Consider the following 23,204-nt stretch of genomic DNA (forward strand, 5'->3'; position numbering starts at 1 on the left):
CCTAGAAAATTGCCACATGACTCGTACGTCAAATTGCACAGTGCTAGTCTCTCCATACAGTTCTCCGTGTAATTTTCAGGAACAAAGTATAAATAAGGCCTTGTCTACACTACGAGAGTAGTTCGATTTTACTTAAATCGAATTTTTGGAATCGATATTGCAAAGTCGAACGTGTGTGTCCACACTAAGGACAGTAATTCGACTTTGTGAGTCCACACTAACGGGGAAAGCGTCGACATTGGAAGCGGTGCACTGAGGGCAGCTATCCCACAGTTCCCGGAGTCCCCGCCGCCCATTGGAATTCTGGGTGGAGCCGCAAATGCCTTCTGGGTAAAAAAAAAAGGGGCCAGGGTGCTTTTGGGTAACTGTCGTCATCCGTCCATCACTCCCGCCCTCCCTCCCTCCCTGAAAGCGCCGGCGGGAAATCATTTCGCGCACTTTTCCAGTCATTGACAGCGCGGACGCCACAGCACTGTGAGCATGGAGCCCGCTGCAACCATCGCTGCAGTTGTGGCCGCTCTCAACGCCTCGCAGCTTATCATACAGGTTGCCCTGAGGCAGATGCAGAAAAGTCAGGCGAGGAGGCTACGTCAACGCGGTGATGGCCTGAAGTCTGAGAGTAGCACAGACCTCTCAGAAAGCAGGGGACCCAGCGCCGAGGACATCACGGTGGCAATGGGTCATGTTGATGCTGTGAAACGGCGATTCTGGGCACGGGAAACAAGCACTGAGTGGTGGGACCGCATAGTGCTGCAGGTCTGGGATGAATCACAGTGGCTGCGAAACTTCCGCATGCGGAAGGGAACTTTCCTTGAACTTTGTGAGTTGCTGTCCCCTGCCCTGAAGCGCAATGACACCCGGATGCGAGCAGCCCTGACTGTCCAGAAGCGAGTGGCCATAGCCCTCTGGAAGCTTGCAACGCCAGACAGCTACCGGTCAGTCGCGAACCAGTTTGGGGTGGGCAAATCTACCGTGGGGGTTGTTGTGATGCAAGTAGCCAAGGCAATCGTTGATGTACTGCTGCCAAAGGTAGTGACCCTGGGAAACTTGGAGGCGATCATAGATGGCTTCGCAGCGATGGGATTCCCAAACTGCGGTGGGGCCATAGATGGAACTCACATCCCTATCCTGGCACCGGACCACCAGGCCAGCCAGTACATTAACAGAAAGGGCTACTTTTCCATGGTGCTGCAAGCACTGGTGGACCACAGGGGACGTTTTACCAACATCTACGTGGGATGGCCGGGCAAGGTTCATGACGCTCGTGTTTTCAGGAACTCTGGTCTGTTTAGACGGCTGCAGCAAGGTATTTACTTCCCGGACCACAAAATAACTGTTGGGGATGTGGAGATGCCTATAGTCATCCTCGGGGACCCAGCCTACCCGCTAATGCCCTGGCTCATGAAGCCCTATACAGGTGCCCTGGACACTGAAAAAGAACTCTTCAACTACCGGCTGAGCAGGTGCAGAATGGTGGTGGAGTGTGCTTTTGGACGTCTCAAGGGGAGATGGAGAAGCTTGCTGACTCGCTGTGATCTCAGCGAAACCAATATCCCCATTGTTATAGCAGCTTGCTGTGTGCTCCACAATCTCTGTGAGAGCAAGGGGGAGACCTTTATGGCGGGGTGGGAGGTTGAGGAAAATAGCCTGGCTGCTGATTACTCACAGCCAGACAGCCGGGCGATTAGAAGAGACCAGCGGGAAGCGCTGTGCATCCGGGAGGCTTTGAAAGCAAAGTTCCTGAGTGAGCAGGGTAACCTGTGACTTTAAAGTTTGTGTACAGAGAAGCCGAACCTGCCCCCGTTTCTTTACCCAGTTCATGTTGACTATCCTATCCAGTTACATACCCCCTTCACCCCACTTCCAACACACGTTTCAAAATAAAAATAGTTCTACTTTGTTAAAGCACACCGTTTTCTTTAATACTGTTTTCGCGGGAATTTTTTAAAACTGGGACGCAGACTGTGGTGCGGAGCGGGTGTAGTGTAGTCGCGCGAATGCAGCTTCTAAACTCAAGGACTGACAGGCTCCGCTGCGGTGGGATGGTTGTTTCAACGGAGCCTGTCACCCCTCCTGATAGGGACTGTGTGTATGGGGGGTCTATGTGACTTTGTGGCAGGGGGAGGACGGTTACAGATCCCCTGCTGTGTGGCTCTGTGATCCTGCCTAAGGACCGCCGCTTAAGATCTCTAACTGCCCTCCCCTGCCACAAAGTCACAGAGCAACCCACCCCCCACCACATAACATGAAAACAACCTCCCAGACTAACCAGGGTAAGTAGTCACTGCATCACTGCACTATGTATGTGCCCTGCTGCTGTGCCTGCCCCCGACTATGTACCCTGCCAAAGGTGACTGTCCTGTCCAATTACCAACCCCCTTTCCCCCCCTCCTCCAAAAGAACATGATCGAAACAGTAGTTAACAGAAACATATTTTTTATTATCAACTACACATGGAACTGGGAAGTGAAACTTGGACGGGGGCTTGTGTCAGGCGGGAAGGAAAGAACTTGTCAAACTTTGGGGAATGAGAGCCTTCTGCTGCTCGAGCTCTCTGCAGGGGTGGAGTGAGAGTTAGCAGGGACTCTGCCGCCTCTCCTTCTGTGCACTTTGGGTGAGGGGAGTATGGGACTTGGTGGCGGGGGAGGGCGGTTAGAGATGGACTGCAGCGGGGCTCTGTCCTCCTGCCTCCGTTCCTGCAGAACATCCACAAGGCGCCGGAGCGTGTCCGTTTGCTCCCTCAGTAGTCCAAGCAGGGTTTGAGTCGCCTGCTGGTCTTCCTGACGCCACCTCTCCTCCCGATCCATGTTGGCTTGGTGCATTCGGGTCAAGTTCTCCCGCCACTGGGTCTGCTGTGCTGCCTGGGCTCTGGAGCAGGCTATAAGCTCTGAGAACATGTCCTCCCGTGTCCTCTTCTTCTTATGCCTAATCCTCCCTAGCCTCTGGGAGTGTGATGACAGGCTAGGTTGTGAGACAGTCGCAGATGGGGCTGTGGGAATGGGAAAAAGGGAGTGAATTCCTCAGAAAGATAAATGTAGTTGTGAACAAAGAACATAGTCTTTCTCTGTGAACAGGACCATGCACAGCACCTATCACATGCGCACTCAGCACAAGGTCGAATTCTCGGCCTTCGCATTCAGTGTCTGGGGTTTTGCGGACCACATTTGAGAACCGTGTCAGGACAACGGAATTGCTCTTGCACGCAGACATGGTAAGCCGTAGATTCGTGGCAGCTTAAAACTTTAATATTAGCAATGGCCTCATTTCACATTGAAATCAATGTCGGTCCCTGCTGCCAGCAATCCGGCAAGCAGGAAGTCTGCTCCTGTGCCACACCCTCGCGGCTGTCCCCGGGAACGATCCCTTTCGGCTGCCCCTCTCCCGCCTCCACCGCGTGGCTGCAAACCAGCGGTTACAGTTCTGTAAAGGAACGGTAAAGCAGTCCCAACACTAACATTCCCCTACCTCATTCAAAGCAGGTCATCATGAGCGACATCACCCTCATGAGGATCTCTGAGAGCGACAGACAGAGAATGCTCCGGGAAAGCCTCCAAAGACCAGGGCCGTATGCCGCCATGCTGTGCCAAGCAATGATTCCGGAGTACTTGCTAGTCTCGTGGCGCGGCAACGTGTCCTACTACGGAGGACCCAATAAGGCCGCTCTCCCCAAGAACCTAATGCAGCGGATTTCAAATTACCTGCAGGAGAGCTTCCTTGAGATGTCCCAGGAGGATTTCTGCTCCATCCCCGGACATATAGACCGCATCTTACTGTAGCTGCAGTAGCAGGGACTAAACAGTAGAGCGGCTTGGGCAGGACAATCATGCAAAACCGGACATTGCTAGATTTTTTTTCAATAGTTGCACTGCCCATGACTGAACCGTAAAGTTAATCAAACTAATCATGAGAAACCCATTTTTTAAATTGTTAATATTCATGTTCTGTTACAAATAAATGTTTAGATGTTTACAACACTTACTGGATGATCCTTCACCAGATTCTGTGTCCGGGGTAACGGCTGGGGAGGGTTGGTAGGGGATCTCTGTAAGGGTGATGAAGAGATCCTGGCTGTCGGGGAAATCAGCGTTGTGAGCGCTGTCGACTGCCTCGTCCTCCTCATCTCCTTCCTCATCTTCCCCGTCCGCGAACATCTCCGAGGATCCGGCCGTGGACACTATCCCATCCTCGGAGTCCACAGTCAGTGGTGGGGTAGTGGTGGCGGCCGCACCGAGGATGGAATGCAGTGCCTCGTAGAAACGGGATGTCTGGGGATGGGATCCGGAGCGTCCGTTTGCCTCTTTGGTCTTCTGGTAGCCTTGCCTCAGCTCCTTGATTTTCACGCGGCACTGCGTTACATCCCGGCTGTATCCTCTCTCTGCCATGTCTTTAGAGATCTTCTCATAGATCTTTGCATTCCGTCTTTTGGATCGCAGCTCGGAAAGCACGGACTCATCGCCCCACACAGCGATGAGATCCAAGACTTCCCGATCAGTCCATGCTGGGGCCCTCTTTCTATTCTGAGATTGCACTGCCATCAGTGCTGGAGAGCTCTGCATTGTTGCCAGTGCTGCTGAGCTCGCCACGATGTCCAGACAGGAAATGAGATTCAAACTGGCCAGACAGGAAAAGGAATTCAAATTCAAATTTTCCCGGGGCTTTTCCTGTGTGGCAGTTCAGAACATCCGAGCTCTTACTGCTGTCCAGAGCGTCAACAGAGTGGTGCACTGTGGGATAGCTCCTGGAGCTATTAGCGTCGATTTCCATCCACACCTAGCCTAATTCGACATGGCCATGTCGAATTTAGCGCTACTCCCCTCGTCGGGGAGGAGTACAGAAGTCGAATTAAAGAGACCTCTATGTCGAACTAAATACCTTCGCGGTGTGGACGGGTGCAGGGTTAATTCGATGTAACGGCGCTAACTTCGACATAAACGCCTAGTGTAGACCAGGCCTAAGTTTCAGCAGAGTGCTGCTTAATTGGTTGGTTGCCAAGCAGTGCTCTCTCTCTCTCTCCCCTTCGTTATGGTTATAAAATGGTGTTTTTGTTTAAATGGGAAAACAAATGAATAGACTCTAGTGGCTCATCCCTCCTCTCTGTCAGTATACATTCCTCACCTAATCCAGCGGTACAATTGCCCTGCAGATATCATACCGTGTGTCCACACTAGCCTTCCTACCACTAGCTCTTTCAATATATCGTTCAGAGTGGGGCGGGGAAACAGTACTCTTCTTGCTTTCTTTATTGAGGGGTCTACCTGGGAAGGGCAGCTTTAGTCTCTTTAGGAAGCTCCAGAGTAGCTCTGCCAGAAGAAGCTGCCTAGAGAATATGTTAAATCAGTTCATCCCTTGTCTGCCCTAACCATGTCTCCTTACTGGTCAGTGATGGCCTTTTTGGGTATGTCTACACTGTAATTAGACACCCACAGCTGGCCTGTGCCTGCTGACTGGGGCTCGGGTTAAGGGGCTGTTTAATTGTGGTGTAGATGTTTGGGCTTGGGCTGCAGCCGGAGCTCTGGGAGTCTACCGCCTTGCAGAGTCCTACAGCCTGGGCTTGAGCCCAATATCTACACTCCCTTAGCCTGAGCTCTGCGAGCCCCAGTCAGCTGGTATGGGCCAGCCGGTGGGGGGGTTATGGCAGTGTAGACATACCCTTTTGAGCACAAGCCCCACTGCAGTGACAAGTGCAGCAATCACCAAAGGTGGCTTTGCACTGCTGGAGGCCCTCTGCCACGATCGCCGTCCAGAGAAGCTGGCACAGACATTGACTAAGGAATTTTTGTGGGCTTTAAGATTTTTGCTCATCCAAAGCTCATTGGTTCTCAGAAGGGCTGGCTGACCACCAGATAGCTAGCAGACATGATCATTATGCAGCCTTCTCTGCCTCACTTGATGTTATCCTGAAGTACAAAGTAAACACTTGGACAGAAAAATAATGAGCTACATCCTCAGCTCATGCAAATAGGCATATTGCATTGAAGTCAAAAGAGCTACGCCAATTGATAGCAGCTGAGGCTCTGACCCTGGGTGCCTTTATTCCCCAGTTTTTAATGAGACCTCCCTCATAGAAGAAGTTTACAAGAGTTGACACAGTGGAGCTAATATGGTCAATTATGTCCATCTGTGTTTAGGCAACAGTGAATTGAAAATTATTTACATGATAGACTAATGGCTCCATCATATATACATGCTTAGACAATTTGTAAATGTTGTTATTTAACCGATGAGCCATCAGTAATGAAGTTGTATTTATTTACAGTTTTTAAAACATGTAAGTTTACAAAACATGTTCTATGTAGCCTACTGAACAAGTCTATGTTTAGCCTATTTTAACTTAGATTTTTGACCCAACAGATCATCTAACCAAAGGTGTTTGTCACAATTCCTCCTTTGGACCCCTGATACTGGCTGCTTCAAAAAGTTAATTATCACAGCTATTAAAGGCCTTGATTCAGGAAAGCACTAAAGCACATCCTTAACTGGAAACATTTGATTAAATTAAAGCTGTCCTGAATAGGGATGTTTTCCCCACTAAATATCAAACTTTTTAGACCATCTTAAAGCTCTGATCTGCAAACATGTGCCTTGCTTGACAAACCTGTCTCATCCCAAGGGCTTTAATGGGGTTTCTGACATGCCTGTAGTTAAATATGGGCATAAATATTTCGAAATATCAGGGACTAATTGCTTGTCAAATTTATTTCCCCACCCTATATTTAAGCTGCCTTTGTGTTAGACAGGTGCCAAACAAATAAGAGAGACTGATAATCTGTTGCTCTTAAAAACATACTGTATAGAATAAGGCCCATTCTTGAGCCATGAACTCAGGGTTTTGTCCAATTAAATTCTGGGTAAGGAGTGCAAGATTTTGAACATATAGTTGTAAAAGTAGTCTAAATTATGTTTTCTGCCTCTTGAAAATTGCATCCAGAAAAAAAATGTGCTCCCTTGCACCAAGAAGGTCAAAGTTCAGCCCATGGCAAATTAATAAAGCTGACATTTCAGCCCTGAAAATACGGAAATTTAATAGAAATATTGAGCAACGTGAAGCATTTCTATTATACTGACCCTGACAGTAATTTTTTAAAATGTAAAATAACCTGGAGAAACACACATATTAGCAGCTGCAGAATTATTACCACAGACTGCCAAATACCTGGAATTTTATAATTTGTAAATAATGAAAGGCAGCTCTGTGAACTACAAAATTCTCGATCACACATTTGATTCAAATGCCCTCTATATGAACTCTATAAAATGCTTTAGTTTTAAATTATCAGTTTGAGTTCACAGTCCCTGGGGGGGTAGCTGGATTTCTCTTTTATTATTATTATTATTATTTTATTTTTGCTGTTGTTACTGGGGATATGACTTTTGAGATCCTTCTACATTATGCTGTAGCCATATAATTCTTTTAAAATTAAATTGTTTTTAATGATTAGCAGAAAATTGTACAAGCACTTTATGTGCAGAGTTCTCTTGCATAATGAGGTTATTGTTAAATGATTGAATAGAGATTAATATCAAGGTATTCTGGCAAGTTGGTTCATACCATCTGTACTTTAACAGTCAATTCTACATAAGTAAGCAATACTCTGAATGGGAAATCAGACACATCAAAAGTACAGAATATCATGAAAGAACTTAGAAAATATATGCATTTTGTACACAGGGATAATAATTTTTGTCCACGGTATTAAAGTTCATTAAATTATTTATATTCTTGTTCAAACTTTCCAACCTTATGTATGATTCTTTATTATAGAAATGCAGGGCTGGCAGGTACCTCAAGAGGTCCAACTGCACCGAGGCAGGATTAGGCATACCTAGACCATCTCATACCTAGATAGGTGTTTGCTTACCTGATCTTGAAAACCTCCAATGACGGGGATTCCACAAACTCCCTTGGAAGTCTGTTCCAGTGTTTAGCTACCCTTATAGTTAGAAAGTTTTTCTTAATATCTAACATACATTTCGCTTGCTACCCTCAGTGGACGTGGAGAACAATTGATCACCATCATCTTTATAACAACCTTCTATTTATTTGAAGACTGTTATCAAGTCTCCTCTTCTCTAGGCTAAACATGCCCAGTTCTTTCAACCTTTCCTCATAGGTTGTGTTTTCTAAATCTCTTACCATTTTTGTTGCTCTCCTGTGGACACTCTCTAGTTTGTCCTCATCTTTCTTAAAGAGTTGTGCCCATAACTGGATGCAGTGTCCCAGATGAGACCTCACTAGTGCCAAGTATAGTGGAACAATTACCTACCATATCCTACATAGGACACTGTCAGAACAACCCAGAATGACATTTGCCTGTTTACTCGTAATCGATTTGTGATGCACTATAACCCCCAGATCCTTTTTTTTGGTGCTACTCCCTCACCAGTTTTTTCTCACATGATATTATTGAATTGATTATTATTACTGATATCAGACCAATTCCGCAATTTATCAAGATCATTTTGAATTCTAATCCTTTCCTCCGAAGAGCTTGCAACTCCTCCCAGCTTGGTGTCATTGCAGATTTTATAAATGCAGTCTCCACTGTGTCCTCCAAGTTGTTAATGAAAATATAGAATAGTACTGGGCCCAGAACCCATACTTAGTTTTATGGTATTTATAACTTCTTACTTACAGTAAGTCTGGCATTATTTTTTATAGTAGGGTCTTAAAGATTTTACTAATGGATAGATTTTTTTTTGTATTATGTAATTTTTTTGTATTTTGTAATTTTTGTAGTTTGTGATGGCCACCAATAGCCATCACATTAAATTGTTGATACTCTACAAGAAGAGTTTGTCATCAGAACTACAGGTTCTCTGATGATAGAACTCCAAAAAGGGACATAGTTTGTCCAACCCTAGATCCAAGTATTGTGAATTTAGCCAAAAGCATGTTTGTAAATTGCTGCCTCAAAAGGAGGATTTATATTCAGTATAACTGAGTGGGTATAAATTACAAGCAGCCTGATCTGGAGTAAATCGTTAGCCTTTTTTCCCCTAGGCGTGTAGCCCATACATATCTATACAATTGTTTGGCAAGACATTCATCTTTAACTAGTGTAAAGTAACAGTGTGTTCATAGATTTGTACATGTATATCCTCCGATACTGCTAGCCAGATTCTCTCACCCCTTCATGTCATTTCTGGAAAACACACATTTTGCTGGTTGTAGAATGATCTTTCATTAAAACATGTTCCATCTATTTACCAAATCACTACAGTCCTCCTTAAACACAAATATCCGAACTAGTATGGATGACTTTTATATAATGCAATATTTAGCTGCATTATTGTATATAAATATATTTATATAAAAATGACTAGAGATGCATTAGTGGCTCAGACTCTAAAACTGTTCATTTTGTGGAAGAAACATGCAGACGTATATACAGTATGTGCTTTGGCCTGGGTATGAACAGACTTAGGTTTAAACACTGATTAATAATCATGTTTAGCAGAAACATGGATCTGATAACTTCTCCCACATTCAGAACTATACTCTGATTGATGTAAATGAAAAGGCAAGTACCGGTAATTTCCAATGTGTGCTGGTCATGCCCAGAGATCTTCTGGTATTTTGGTGTTATATACACAGATTTTGAAAAGGGCACAACTGGGATAGGATTCTGTGATGTGCAGAATGTCTCCTGTAAGAACTGAACATCACTAACTCTCACTGAAGTCAGTGGGTGCCAAAAATGCGTAGCACTTGGTATGAAATGACCTAGACCTCACAGGATCTGTCCCCAATTGCACGAATTACATTTCCTGAGTAAAGGCAAACCATAAACTTTTTCCTTTCCTTTCCTTTCCTTTCCTTTCCTTTCTTCATCCTGCCCTCAGATGTACAGTGCGTATCTGTGCAATTGAAACAACTTATGGTTTTGGGGGGCTGATATCTGGTTGATCATCTAGGATTTGGCCACACACCAGAAAGGGTAGATTTCCAATTCAGTGTATCTTCTGCACAATAATGAAATTTCCAGATAGGGGTTTGTTTTTTGGATAGCTCTGAAGATTTTTACAGGATATCCTATAAAATGGGCACATCTCAAACTCATTTGAAGAGCATAGGTTATTGCTGATCTGAGATGAAATAACCTTTGTATAAGGGACTGCTCTGATATGTAGCCAAAATGGAGCTATCTCACAGTTTGCTAAATATGGATGAACCGCAATGTCTTAAAAGAAGCACCTACCCCCTCCTTGACTGTCCCTCCTAAACCTAAATCTTTACCTATCCCTGAACCTGAATCTTTCAGAAGTTTGGAAAATGTTTAAAGAGTTAAAGAAACACATTGGGAGTTTCCAACATAACACTTAAGCCTTCCCATTATCCCACCCCTATGCCTACTTCTTATCTGCTGTGTGATTTCATGGGGCAGAAGGGGCTCAGTATTCTGATGGTGGAGTCACATCTCTAGAAGCTGATCACTTCTCCACTCTTTAGAGCATGGTTGTGGCCTCCCTCATCTACTCAAGTCTCATTTTCTGAGGGTAAGAGGATGGCCTGGTTATATCCTTTTGTGCAATAAGTAAGCTAGTGCAAGTTGTTTATGTATTTCATGGTGTGTGATTGTAATAGTCACTAAGAGGATATGAGAAAGGAAGTTACGTATTTCATTTCTTCACTACTTAATCATCTTGGATTCTGCCGTTTCTGCTAAAGGTTGTTCATTCCTCATATACGCCAAGCTTTTTCAAAAATGGTTGCCTAAAATTTATGCTCCTATGTCACCCATATTTAGGCACCTAAATAAGTGGCCTGATTTTCAAAAGTGCTGAGCCATCTGTCATTGACTTCATTCTGCACTCGTGGGTGCTCAGCCCCTTTGAAAATCAGGCCAATTATTCAGGTGCTTAAAGATGGACCGAGGAGCTGAAGTTGAATAGCCATTTTTGAAAATTTTGGCCATAATGTCATTCTCAGTTGCTATGCTTGTTTATACTATATCTAGTAAAGAGATTATCCATTCTGAATTTGACAGTCAGAATAAAGCAAGTGGTAGAGGCAATAATACTTAATGATAGGTGTGGGTTATACACTGGGTTAAACTTTGACCATATTGGGCAGAAATACAATCTTATGAACCCAACAGCCTGATTCACTGACCTCCTCTTCCCCAAACTCATGCACAGATTCATGAAAGTAAAAGTGGTGTAAGTTCTGCTACTGTGATCACAGGCAAATAAGAAGATTTTGTGGTTGCAGAGCTTTTCTACAAAAGATATGAGGCCCTTTGATTTTTAAGGAAAAACAAATCATTTTTTTAAATGGCTGAAATAGTACGGTAAGTATCTTTCATTAAAAAAAGTACAGGATTAAAAATGCAGTTCAGCAGTAAGTGGAATGAACAGAAATTTTTCAAGTGTTAGTCCACATAGATTCCACTTGGTGTGAATGTGCCCCATGTGTGCAAGATTACTATCACATTCATTGAGCAAGTGTACACCAAGAATAGAATCTGTATGGACGACACATCTCAATGAATGGGTGGGTGTACAGTAAGATAAATAACAATTCTTACCAAATTCTATAAGGTATCTGTGGAGAATTTTTTCAGAAATCTGTGTGACTTTCCCATCCCAAAACAAACCCATGTAAGATGCTTATATATAAATTAATAAATCTGGAGGAATCTGGCTTTGGGGGTGGAGGGGACAACCCTCAAAAGTTTGGGGATCGCTGGTGTAGACAATGGAAAAGAATCTTACACTTTGTGTATTCACATCAGCTGCAACTGAAGTGTTCTCTAAGTGCTCCATATAATTTTAACACCAGATAGCAGATGATTAACATGCCAGCTAACTTTCTGCTGGTATTTGCTGCATAAATGCTGATCTACCACCTGGAGCCTTTAAAAAGTGTGATCGGTTGTTAAATAATATCATACTGTTACTGAGATACCAGCTAAACAACATCATAAATTCTGTCTATTCTGCATTCCTTATCCACCCAGAAATCTCAATTAAGTCTCTGGGAGTTCTGGGTTTATGTGGACTGCAGGATGAGGCCCTAGGTAAACCTTAAAGCCAGATTCATAACCTGAAACCACCTTCAGTAATTGAAGCTAGTAATGTACACAGAACTGAAGAAAAGTTTATTTTATTTTAAATTGTTACCAATATCATACACTACTGGAGTTTTCCTTGGGTTTGGTTGACATGCAGAAGCTGATCTTTTTCAGGAAGGCAAAAGAAATGAAAGGGAAACATTAGAGATAGAGCTGTGTAAAACTTTTGTGGTAAAACCCAAAGCAGAAGTTAAACCTTAAATTTAGGTTTGAGAACCTGGGCTGATGAATATTTTTATGGTAAAACCTTGCAAAACTGAGTGATATTGCATGATTATTGAAAGAGTAAGCTGCTCATGTCAGGGACTGTCTTTTGCTATGTGTAAGCTAGAAGTGCCTAGTGCTATGAAGCTCTGATTTTAATTTAGGTTTTCATCCGAGACCTTGAGAAATGTGAGGTTTTGGATCAGTTTTGCTTCGAGTTTTTGGTTCCATTGACTCCCAGAACATTTAGTGTGAAGTTTTGAGTAGTTTCACCCAAAACTAATAAGTACTAGAGCTGATAGACATTTTTTTTCCAAAGGAAAAGGCTCTTTGTTGAAAAGCAGACCTTTTACAGTTTTTATTTGTTTAAAAAAATCTTTAAATTTTTGTTTTCTTCAATTTTTTTGCAACATTTCTCATCCAAACGTCTATCAAAATTATCACTGAAATTTTATGGAAACTGATAAATTAAAACATTTTGAAATTTTTAATAATGTTGACAATAAAAAAGTTTTGTGAAAAATTTCATGGAAAATGCAAAATGGGTCTGTTGAACCCTGCAAAATGGAAACCCCTTCAAATGACCCGCTCACAGCCTCTCAAGTTCCTAACATCCACTCCCATTTAGGTATAGTGATGCAGCAAGGATCAATTTAAAGAGATGTATAAGAAATCCAAAGTGTAGATGATAGTGGGTTTTGAACTATGGTTCTTCCCATAAAATTTCTTTGATGAAGCACTTGAATATAGACCTTGTGGAAGGATGGTTTCAAAAACAGACACTATAATTCAGCAGGAAACTAAATAGTGATAATGTGTTCTCATGACACACACAAACCTATATGTCTAGTATCTTTATATTTTAAAAATATTAGTACAGTAACCCCTCACTTAAAGTCATCCCGGTTAACGTTGTTTCATTGATGACCAATTAGAGAACATGCTCGTTTAAAGTTGCGCAATGCTCCCTTATAACATTGTTTGGCAGCCGCCTGCTTTGGCCACTGCTTGCAGGAAGAGCAGTCCCTTGCAGCTAGCTGGTGGGGGCTTGGATCCAAGGTGGGCTGGGAGCCCCCCATCAGTTCCCCATTCCCCTAAGTTCCCTGGCATCAATTGCCAGCAGTTCCCTGTCCCTCCCCCCACTGCCATGTGCTGCTCCTGCCCTCTGCCTTGGAGCTTCTCCCAGGAGCCTCCTGCTTGCTGTGCAGGGTGGGGGAACAAGGGGGCTAATGTCAGGGCGTCCCCCTCATGCCTGCTCCTGCACCCCGCTTACCCCTTCTCCATATAGAGCAGGGTGGGGACATGGCAGGGCTCAGGATGGATGGAGGTTGCTGGCCGAAGCTGTTGTCTCAACTTCCTGATCTACTTAAAAAGGAAGTGTACATAGAGTGGTGTCAGCGTACTTAAAGGGCAATGCGCATCTCTCTGTCTCTCACACAGGGTGTGTATCTCTGTCTCTGTCTGCCATGCTGTCTGCCCTCCCTCCATTTGTGCTGCCTTGTAGAGTGTGAGGCTACATTAGCAACATGTTAACCTTTGAGGGCTCAGCCAATTGCTAGTTTATTATTTAGAAATATCCCATCCTCTTCCACCCTCTAACTTCACCATCTCATTCAAGCTTCACAATCATCATTGCTGTGTACAGTATTAAATTGTTTGTTTAAAATTTATACTGTGTGTATGTATATATAGAAAAATATAGTTTTTTGTCTGGTGAAAAAAATTTCCCTGGAACCTAACCTCCCCCTATTTACATTAATTCTTATGGGGAAATTGGATTCGCTTAACATCGTTTCGCTTAAAGTTGCATTTTTCAGGAACAAAACTACAATGTTAAGCGAGGAGTTTCTGTATTGTACAGAGCAAACATATGGACAGTTGGATTTTAATAACTAGTAGTTAGCATTTAAAATAAGATTAAGAGGCCATCTCTTGAGCTACATTGTATTATTACATCATATTTATGTGTGAATTTCCATTGTGGAATCCACTTTTGGAACCTCTGTGTGAATAGAATCGAAATTACACAGTTTATCCTGACAGGAAAGCCAACTAAATCTGAAGGGGAATCAGAGTCTTGTATTACAGTCCTCCTATGCAAGAAAATTATCATCATTTTCTTAATAAACTAAATACTTTTCTACCTTGCAGAACTCAAATCATCACCGCTCATCAGGGCTCATGTTCCAATTACTGTGAAGTATTTAGGAAAACGGTGTCCAAATTAATTCTAGTTACTTTCTTGTGGTAGTACTCAGGGTTTATATCTATATATTAATGTGAAAGGCTTTTCATATAGTGGAGAACATTCTTTAGCACCTCTTACTATTCCAATAGAGTCCAACTCTGCCAACTTAGCTGCATGAGTAACTTCACTTGCTTGAGTAGTTCCACTGGGATGAACGGGACTACTTCCACAGGTGAAATGACTTATGTGACTAAGCGTTTGCAGGATTGCGGTGTATAGCAAATAACCTTGGAAAGTCCATAGTAAATGTAATGGAACCACAAATGTCTCTTTTGGTTGGCAAGAAATTCAAAAGAGTAAAGCAGATTTAAGTAATTGCTTCAGATTTCAGGCTCTGGGTTCTTGCACTCACAAGCAAACCACTGTATGCCCAGACTTCTAAATCTCACAGGCTTGGATGGAACAGCATATCCATTCCTTTGGAGTTTTTATGTTACAAGAGAGTCCTAATGAAGACTAATGTTAGGGGATTTTTTTGAGAAAGTTTAATTGGGGGTTGAGTTTTATTTGAGGTTGTAGTGGGTTAACTGCTGATTTTAATTGGATTCTCTTTCTCAGTATCTGTCAAAGACTGTTAAGACAATAGATAGGCATTGTTTATTTGCTTATTTGTATATATTGCATTTATTTGGTTTATACATCAAATAAATGAAAATGCACTTCTTGGGCCAAATTTTTTGCTGGTGTAAATTTACCCATAAAATGTTTGTAAATCACACCAGCAGAGAATTTGGCACTACAGTAGAACCTCAGAGTTACAAACACCAGAGTTACAAACTGACCAGTCAATCACATACCTCATTTGGAACTGGAAGTACACAATCCGGCAGCAACATAGATGAAAAAAAAAGCAAATACAGTACAACACTGTGTTAAAAGTAAACTATTAAAAAAATAAAGGGAAAGCAGCATTTTTCTTCTGCATAAAGCAACAGAGGGTCCTGTGGCACCTTTAAGACTAACAGAACTATTGGGAGCATAAGCTTTCGTGGGTAAGAACCTCACTTCTTCAGATGCAAGTAATGGAAATCTCCAGAGGCATGAGGTTGTTAGATTTCCATTCCATATGGCTAAATGCAGTGTCTTGCATGGTGTCAAGTATCAGAGGGGTAGCCGTGTTAGTCTGAATCTGTAAAAAGCAACAGAGGGTCCTGTGGCACCTTTAAGACTAACAGAAGTATTGGGAGTATAAGCTTTTGTGGGTAAGAACCTCACTTCTTCAGATGCAAGTTATGGAAATCTTCTTCTGCATAGTAAAGTTTCAAAGCTATATTCAGTCAGTCAGTTGTAAACTTTTGAAAGAGACACCATAACATTTTGTTCAGAGTTACAGACATTTCAGAGTTACGAACAACGTCCATTCCTGAGGTGTTCGTAACTCTGAGGTTCTACTGTATATTCTTAGGATGTGTGCTTGCTGGTTTTTGGCTGTGACTAAAGTCCACTGCAAATACTCGTGTAAAGAATAATGTAAGGGAAGTGGACATAAAGGCCCCAACTTTGGAATGCCTCTGTTCAGCAAGGCACATAAGATTACGTTTAACTTTATGCACATGCTTAAGTGCTTTCTTGAATAAGGACCAAAATTATTATTGCTAAAGACTGACTGACTGACTGTCTGTGTATCTTATGTATTGTGCCCGTGATCATGGTATCTGGTGGTGGTATCACGATTCATGATGGCATGGCATGTTTGACATGTGCATCTTCCAAAATGAAAGCACACCCTGTGAGAATGTGTGTACTCTTTCTTCAAATTTGGTGGGAGAGAGGGTTTAGGGAAAGGTTCTAGGAGGAGCTGTGCAGTGAAGCAAAGATGAAGACAGTGTAGCTTCAGGGATAATATTGTTTTTCTTTTTTCACCTAGGTCTGGTATTCAGTGATTGCAAAAAGTGGCCCTTTCTGTGATTCTTTGCTGTTATTACATGACATAAACTATTTCCAAACTGACTATCAAATATGCATTTTCAGTCCTCTTCTCTTTGAGTTAAAGACAGGCACTCACTTTGTGGTCTAACTGTTGAATGCAACAAGTTGTAACTGGTCCATGAAATTAAAATTCCCTCTCAAGAGTGAGTCTTGTGGAGGTACTCTTAAACTGTGTTATTTGTTGTAGTGCTATATATGCAAACACTCGTCAATATTCAGCTAGAAAAGCCTAAATATACAAAAACAATTTTAAAAAAAAACCCTTTGACTGTCTAAAATGTACTAGATACCTTTTAAAAAAATAATTCTTCCTCTGGATCTCTTTTTTTTTTTTTTTTTTTTGTCAGCCAGTTTTATAGGGCATTTGGTGAATTGTGGGAAAGCATCTGCTCCATTCCCATTAAAAAACAAAACTTCCTTTGATGGCTTAAAATGCAAATATACATTTAAATTAAGTTAATTTCCTTCACCAGAGAAACATCTTTGTCTATCTGGACACCCTACTGGCCATTCCTGTAACTGGCATTTTTGTTGGCAGTCTCAGTGTAGAGATCAGAGTTTGAATGGGCATGGAAAATGAACATCCCTCAAGATCTGCATTGCAGTGCAGGGGGAATGCAGGGAAGCTTGCTGTCCATCCTGTACCTTTTCTATGGGTGAACCCCCCTCTCTCGTGTGTGTGTGTGTGTGTGTGTGTGTGTGTGTGTGCACATATATATATATATATATATATAATAAACTGCATGGAATAGTCTGCATGGATCTAGGGTTAAAATATAATAACATGCATTTTTCTTTTTTCTTTTTCTTTTTTTTTTTCTTTTCTTTCTCTGTAGGTATGGGAAAATTGTATCCACAAAGGCAATTCTTGACAAAAACACAAATCAGTGCAAAGGTATGTGCAAAGAGTCCTCCAGATGAGTTCGGTGTCTGTTTGGCTGATTGACTGGTATTCCATCCTCCAAGGTTTGGGCTCCGACTGTGCAATCAAGACAATGTACAGTATATTGCAAACATATTTAATAATGCCAGTGCTCTGAGTTGTATTTTCCAGTAACATTGCTCATTAATTTTTTTCATTAACAAACAAAATGAAAATCGCAAATCAGAACAAGTATCAAATTGCTTTGGTAGAAAAGTAAATTACCTTCTAACCACATAGCGTTGTCTGATTTGAATGATATCATCAGTGATGCAAATTGATTTCCTATATAAAAATGAGAAACCCTTGGGAAAACTTTCCCAAGCAAAACCTGGCTTATTTTTTCTATTCTAGAATGTCTCAGACTACATTATTGGAAGAAGAAAATTTGCACTGTGGCACAACATTGATCATAAAATTGTGACATAGTGATATGAAAATGATTTCTCTTACTCTTGCAGTTTTGCATTTTTAATTTCTCTGGTAATATTTCAAAATATTCTCTGTTTTTTAGTGAAATACAATGTGTACTGTGGAGATATGATGTTTGCATGGGTCTATATCTTTGTCTAGATAGATATATACAGAGATTTCTGAAGACTAGAATTATTATCTGTAATCAGTCTGAAGGTCCATCTTTTCCATGGGTGGGACTTTCACTTTACTGGAGTGTTGGTTCTCACAGTGGAGTCCACTTCCCTGAAGGATAAAATTGTAATTCCATAGCTAGTGAACTGCAGAATCTTTGTGCACTAATGTCTAACTGGATTTGTCTCACATGGAGTGGATTGTGGACAGCAATCATTTTCTATGTAACCGTGGTAAGAAAAGGACTGTGGCATCTTTATCATAGAATCATAGAATCATAGAATATCAGGGTTGGAAGGGACCTCAGGAGGTCATCTAGTCCAACCCCCTGCTCAAAGCAGGACTAGTCCCCAACTAAATCAGCCCAGCCAGGGCTTTAAGCCTGACCTTAAAAACCTCTAAGGAAGGAGATTCCACCACCTCCCTAGGTAACCCATTCCAGTGCTTCACCACCCTCCTAGTGAAAAAGTTTTTCCTAATATCCAACCTAAACCTCCCCCACTGCAACTTGAGACCATTACTCCTTGTTCTGTCATCTGGTACCACTGAGAATAGTCTATATCCATCCTCTTTGGAACCCCCTTTCAGGTAGTTGAAAGCAGCTATCAAATCGCCCCTTCATTCTTCTCTTCTGCAGACTAAACAATCCCAGCCTCTCCTCATAAGTCATATGCTCCAGACCCCTAATAATTTTTGTTGCCCTCCATTGGACTCTTTCCAATTTTTCCACATCCTTCTTCTCATGTGGGGCTCAAAACTGGATGCAGTACTCCAGATGAGGCCTCACCAATGTCGAATAGAGGGGAATGATCACGTCCCTCGATCTGCTGGCAATGCCCCTACTTATACAGCCCAAAATGCCGTTAGCCTTCTTGGCAACAAGGGCACACTGTTGACTCATATCCAGCTTCTCGTCCATTGTAATCCCTAGGTCCTTTTCTGCAGAACTGCTTCCTAGCCATTCGGTCTCTAGTCTGTAGCGGTGCATGGGATTCTTCCTTCCTAAGTGCAGGACTCTGCACTTGTCCTTGTTGAACCTCATCAGATTAAGGTAGCAAACTAAGTGAAAATATAAGGTTAGTGATGAGATAAGGTGAGAAGAGGTGAAATATGGAAGGAAACTTGAGAAAAAGTGAGAAGGGGCAAAATCCTGCCAGTGTTACAAAAGTTTGCTTAGTAACTGGCAGAAGAAGCAGATGGAGTTTTTCCCTATAACCCATGCAGCAGCAGTACTGGATAGCCACACAAGGGTATATTAGGAATGAGGACTGAAATTCTACCCTGACAAACCATCACAGTCCCAAAAAGGCATGGTTTGCCACCAGGTGCATGTAGTCAGACTCTAGGACTCATTGTAAACATGCTATGCTGGGCTGCATATGCAAGGTGGGGTGCTTGCTGCTGCTTTAAAATTAACAGCAGTGTCTGTCTCATCAAGCAATCTGACAACATGGTGCCTTATGTTCAGCACTCCACCACCGTTCTCACCAATCTTTTGGAAATAATGACGGGCTATAATACAAGGAAAGGATGTGGCTGGAAGATATGTACAAAAATGTGCAGGGGAAGAGGATGCTGAGAGGCAGAAAGAAGAGAATGGAGGGATTTCACCTTTTCTTTCTCGGGTTTGGGGCTGTTTCATTTTGTATTCTGCTATATCACAACAATAGGTGCTATGTAATAATGAGAATTTAATAAGGTTTGTTTTCACTATAGTTTACAGCAAGGAAAAAGTGAGACACATTTGCTCAGATTTTAGAGGAAAGATCTTTATGGCATGAGTAGTACAATTGAATGATCAGAAACATGGACTTATTTACAATAGATGGCATGGAGATGGCAAATGTGGTAAAGATGAACATTTTGCTTATTTAAATACAGTTCATTCCTGTTTGGCAAAACAAACTTCCTAAAGGTGCAAAAATGAGATGGCCAGTCAAGTAGGCTCACCAGTCTGTAATGTAGGTGGTGTACCATCAAATATAAAGGGAGTGATTATAGTCAAATTTGAGAGTGGTGGAAGTCATCTTGTGATTTTAAGACTAAGGCCTGGTCTATACTACCCGCCTGAATCGGCGGGTAGAAATCGACCTCTCGGGGATCGATTTATCGCGTCCCGTCGGGACGCGACAATCGATCCCCGAATCGGCGCTCTAACTCCACCAGCGGAGGTGGTAGTAAGCGCCGCCGACAAAAAGCGGCAGAAGTCGATTTTGCCGCCGTCCTCACAACGGGGTAAGTCGGCTGTAATACGTCGAATTCAGCTACGCTATTCACGTAGCTGAATTTGCGTATCTTAAATCGACTCCCCGCTGTAGTGTAGATGTACCCTCAGAAACATATTTCAGTGCCATTTGAAATTTGGCCAAATTACAGCATTGGTTTTGAAAACTATAACCTCCAAATAAAGAGTTCACATAACAGCAAAAAGAAGATAATTTTAAGAAATTGCATAGGTAACAATGAGATTCCTCACAGATCCATTGAGAGAGAATGCTCTGTCTAACTGGAAGTGTTAAGTGTATCCTTTTCCAACAATGAGGAAAACAGATTGAAATTTGGTTTGACTTATTCTTCAACATTCTTCTGTCTGTAAAAATTCACTTGCACCATGTTAAGGACTAGTGTTATCAAAACATTTTTTTTTCTAGTGAGGGTTAAACAGTCAGATCCAAGGAAACATATATTCCAAGATAGTTCACTAGGGAAACCTTTTGACGTATTCTTTCATTTCAAGATTATTCTTCTTGGGTATCCTACACACTGAGGCATAGCAGCAGCAACAATCATTCTGTAATAGAACAGTATATTAAAAACAAAAAAAACCCAAGCACAGCCATGACAAAGTGGCCAAAAATCACTGAACAAAACAGGGAACGATCACATATGGAGCGTAATGAAAAATGCACATATGATTCATTCAGATGTTCAAACACAAAAGCCTGATGACACCTAATGTACAAGTTGGAGAATTTTTGCTGTTTTTGCTTTTCTTTCCATGCATTTGCCTTCTGGGTCTAGCGTATTTGCTGATTTTAAAAGTCAGGGAAAATTATGTAAGAGAAGCATTAATCTTAAATGCATAGACTCTTCCCTTTGCAGGGTTTTTTTCCTCCAACTGGCTTGCCTTTGATAGGCTTACGTGTTTAGAGCAGAGGGAATGAGTAATGGATATTTCACAGTACAGTTTCCATACCTCATAGCAATGGAATACAGAACAGTTAATCTGCCAAATATACAAGCCCATTCCTTAATGTATGAATTACTGTCATCTGCATCTGCCCTTGCAGACTCTTTAATGGTGTGCATACAGATTTGCTTCCTAGTTTAATCAGGAGCTCACATTGTCTTGGGCATTTCATCAGCACCTTAAAAGATGAACCATGGGAGAATGACCAGAAGTCTTAATTCCTACCTATGGGGATCATTCAGTTTTATGAAATAAAAAACATGAAATGCAGTAGCTTCTAGAAGACAGACGCTTCAACCTTAGACTTCATTTTACAGAATAGAGTGCCTGCCTTGATTTAATGAGTGGCAGTGTTTTGTCTTTGGAGGGAAATCACAGAGACTTCATATGTAATTGTCGTTCTTCATAAAATATCAGGGTTGGAAGGGTCCTCAGGAGGTCATCTAGTCCAACCCCCTGCTCAAAGCAGGACCACTCCCCAGACAGATTTTGCCCCGAATCCCTAAATGGCCCCCTCAAGGATTGAACTCACAACCCTGGGTTTAGCAGGGTCATTGCTCAAACTACTGAGCTATCCCTCCCCCCTTCACTGAAACCTCTTTCTTTTCCAGAAACCTATTGCTAGATACTACTCATTCATATTTAAAAGGCGAAAGTTTGGATTACAAACATGCTTTCATAGAGGTTTCTTAAAGTTTAAGGTCAGAAGGGAACATCTAGTCTGCCCTCCTGTATATCACAGGTCATTCAGCTACAGCCAGTTAGCTCTGTATTGAGCCCAACATTCAAAGCCCATTGAGTCTTTTCATATATAAATTTATCTTTCTTGTGTATAGAAAAGGGTGACCTTGTTGCCCTAGCCACAGGGCTGCCACAAGAGTAGAGAGGCAATCAGCAGGAAGTGATATGGTGATGCCAACTACCTCTGCACCGATATTGGTATGTCTTGTCTTAAATTTAAGTATGTGGGACTATTCGTGTGCTTAAGTACCCTCATGAACATGAAACCTAATGTATATGAGGTGCTCGGATGCTCCTTAGAAACATCTGGATAGGTATGTATGTAATATATTGTATAGATCTGTAAACTGAGACAGTAACTTATTTTACAGCTGGACTCTGAAGATTAATGCTCTTATGTCACTTTGAAAATATGTATTGCTGTATCCATGCTTTGTATTTATTTATTATTATTGTGTTACCATATTTAAAGTGAAGGAGTTTGGCTCAGAATAGCAGCAACATGGAGCAGGCCCATGTGAAATCATATTCTAGTGAAGAAAGCAGCTAAGCTCCGTGGACAGCTCTTTAGATAATAAATTTTATTTATTGGGAATAGCACAAACTGAAATAAGTGTGCTCTATTAGTTATGATTCTCAGAACTGCCATTTCGTGAGAGAGAGAAAGAGAGAGAGAAAATCCAGCAAAGTGGTTCTATGCCTGTTCACTGATGTAAACTCCACACACCGGGAGGGCATGCTCAGCATGCATGGGGGAGAATGGCTCTCATGGACAGGAAATAATTTGTAAGACACATTTGTAAGACATCTCCTATTTTAGATAGCTGGATACATAATGAATGTGGTGATTTTACGGTCCTAGTTCTTCTTAAAATAATGTTCCATACCATCAGTGAGATAAGAATCTACATGTTGTTAAAATGTAGGGATATGTAGCATTTTAATGTTATGGTTTTCATGGAAGTGAGGGATCTGACAGGGCTGGCTAGAGGATGAGTGTTGGCAGGCACACTGCAAGTTTCTCTGCACAGCTCTGCTATTCCATCTCAGTTCTGACGTGTGGCAGCCCTTGCTTACTCGGTCTTGGGCCCCTTGAGCAGAGACTGCAAATTATGCTGAGATATGCCAAGCTTTTTAGGCAAGCAAGGATAGAAGTCCCAGAGTTGAAAGGTCACTGCCTTAACCCATTGTGTCACATAGTCCCAAGTTCAGCCATATTACTGATAGTTTTCCTTGTATTGTATGACAAATTTTATATTTATATTTTTTATAAAACCCAATTCTGTCAACCCCAAAAATTCAGACTGG

At 42.0% G+C, this 23,204-nt stretch overlaps 1 protein-coding gene across 2 annotated transcripts in view; it reads left to right on the forward strand.

Annotated features, from left to right (window-relative positions):
- The window catches only part of RBMS3 (RNA binding motif single stranded interacting protein 3), a 545,220-nt gene that overhangs the window by 139,362 nt on the left and 382,654 nt on the right, over positions 1-23,204 (forward strand). For both annotated transcript variants that reach the window (XM_034760833.1, XM_034760834.1), the window contains exon 3: positions 17,292-17,350. In XM_034760833.1, the coding sequence (XP_034616724.1) occupies positions 17,292-17,350 (59 nt within the window). The remainder of the gene's footprint in view (positions 1-17,291; positions 17,351-23,204) is intronic.

The sequence above is a fragment of the Trachemys scripta genome, chromosome 2 (genome assembly GCF_013100865.1).
Source record: "Trachemys scripta elegans isolate TJP31775 chromosome 2, CAS_Tse_1.0, whole genome shotgun sequence".
Lineage (NCBI taxonomy): Eukaryota > Metazoa > Chordata > Testudines > Emydidae > Trachemys > Trachemys scripta.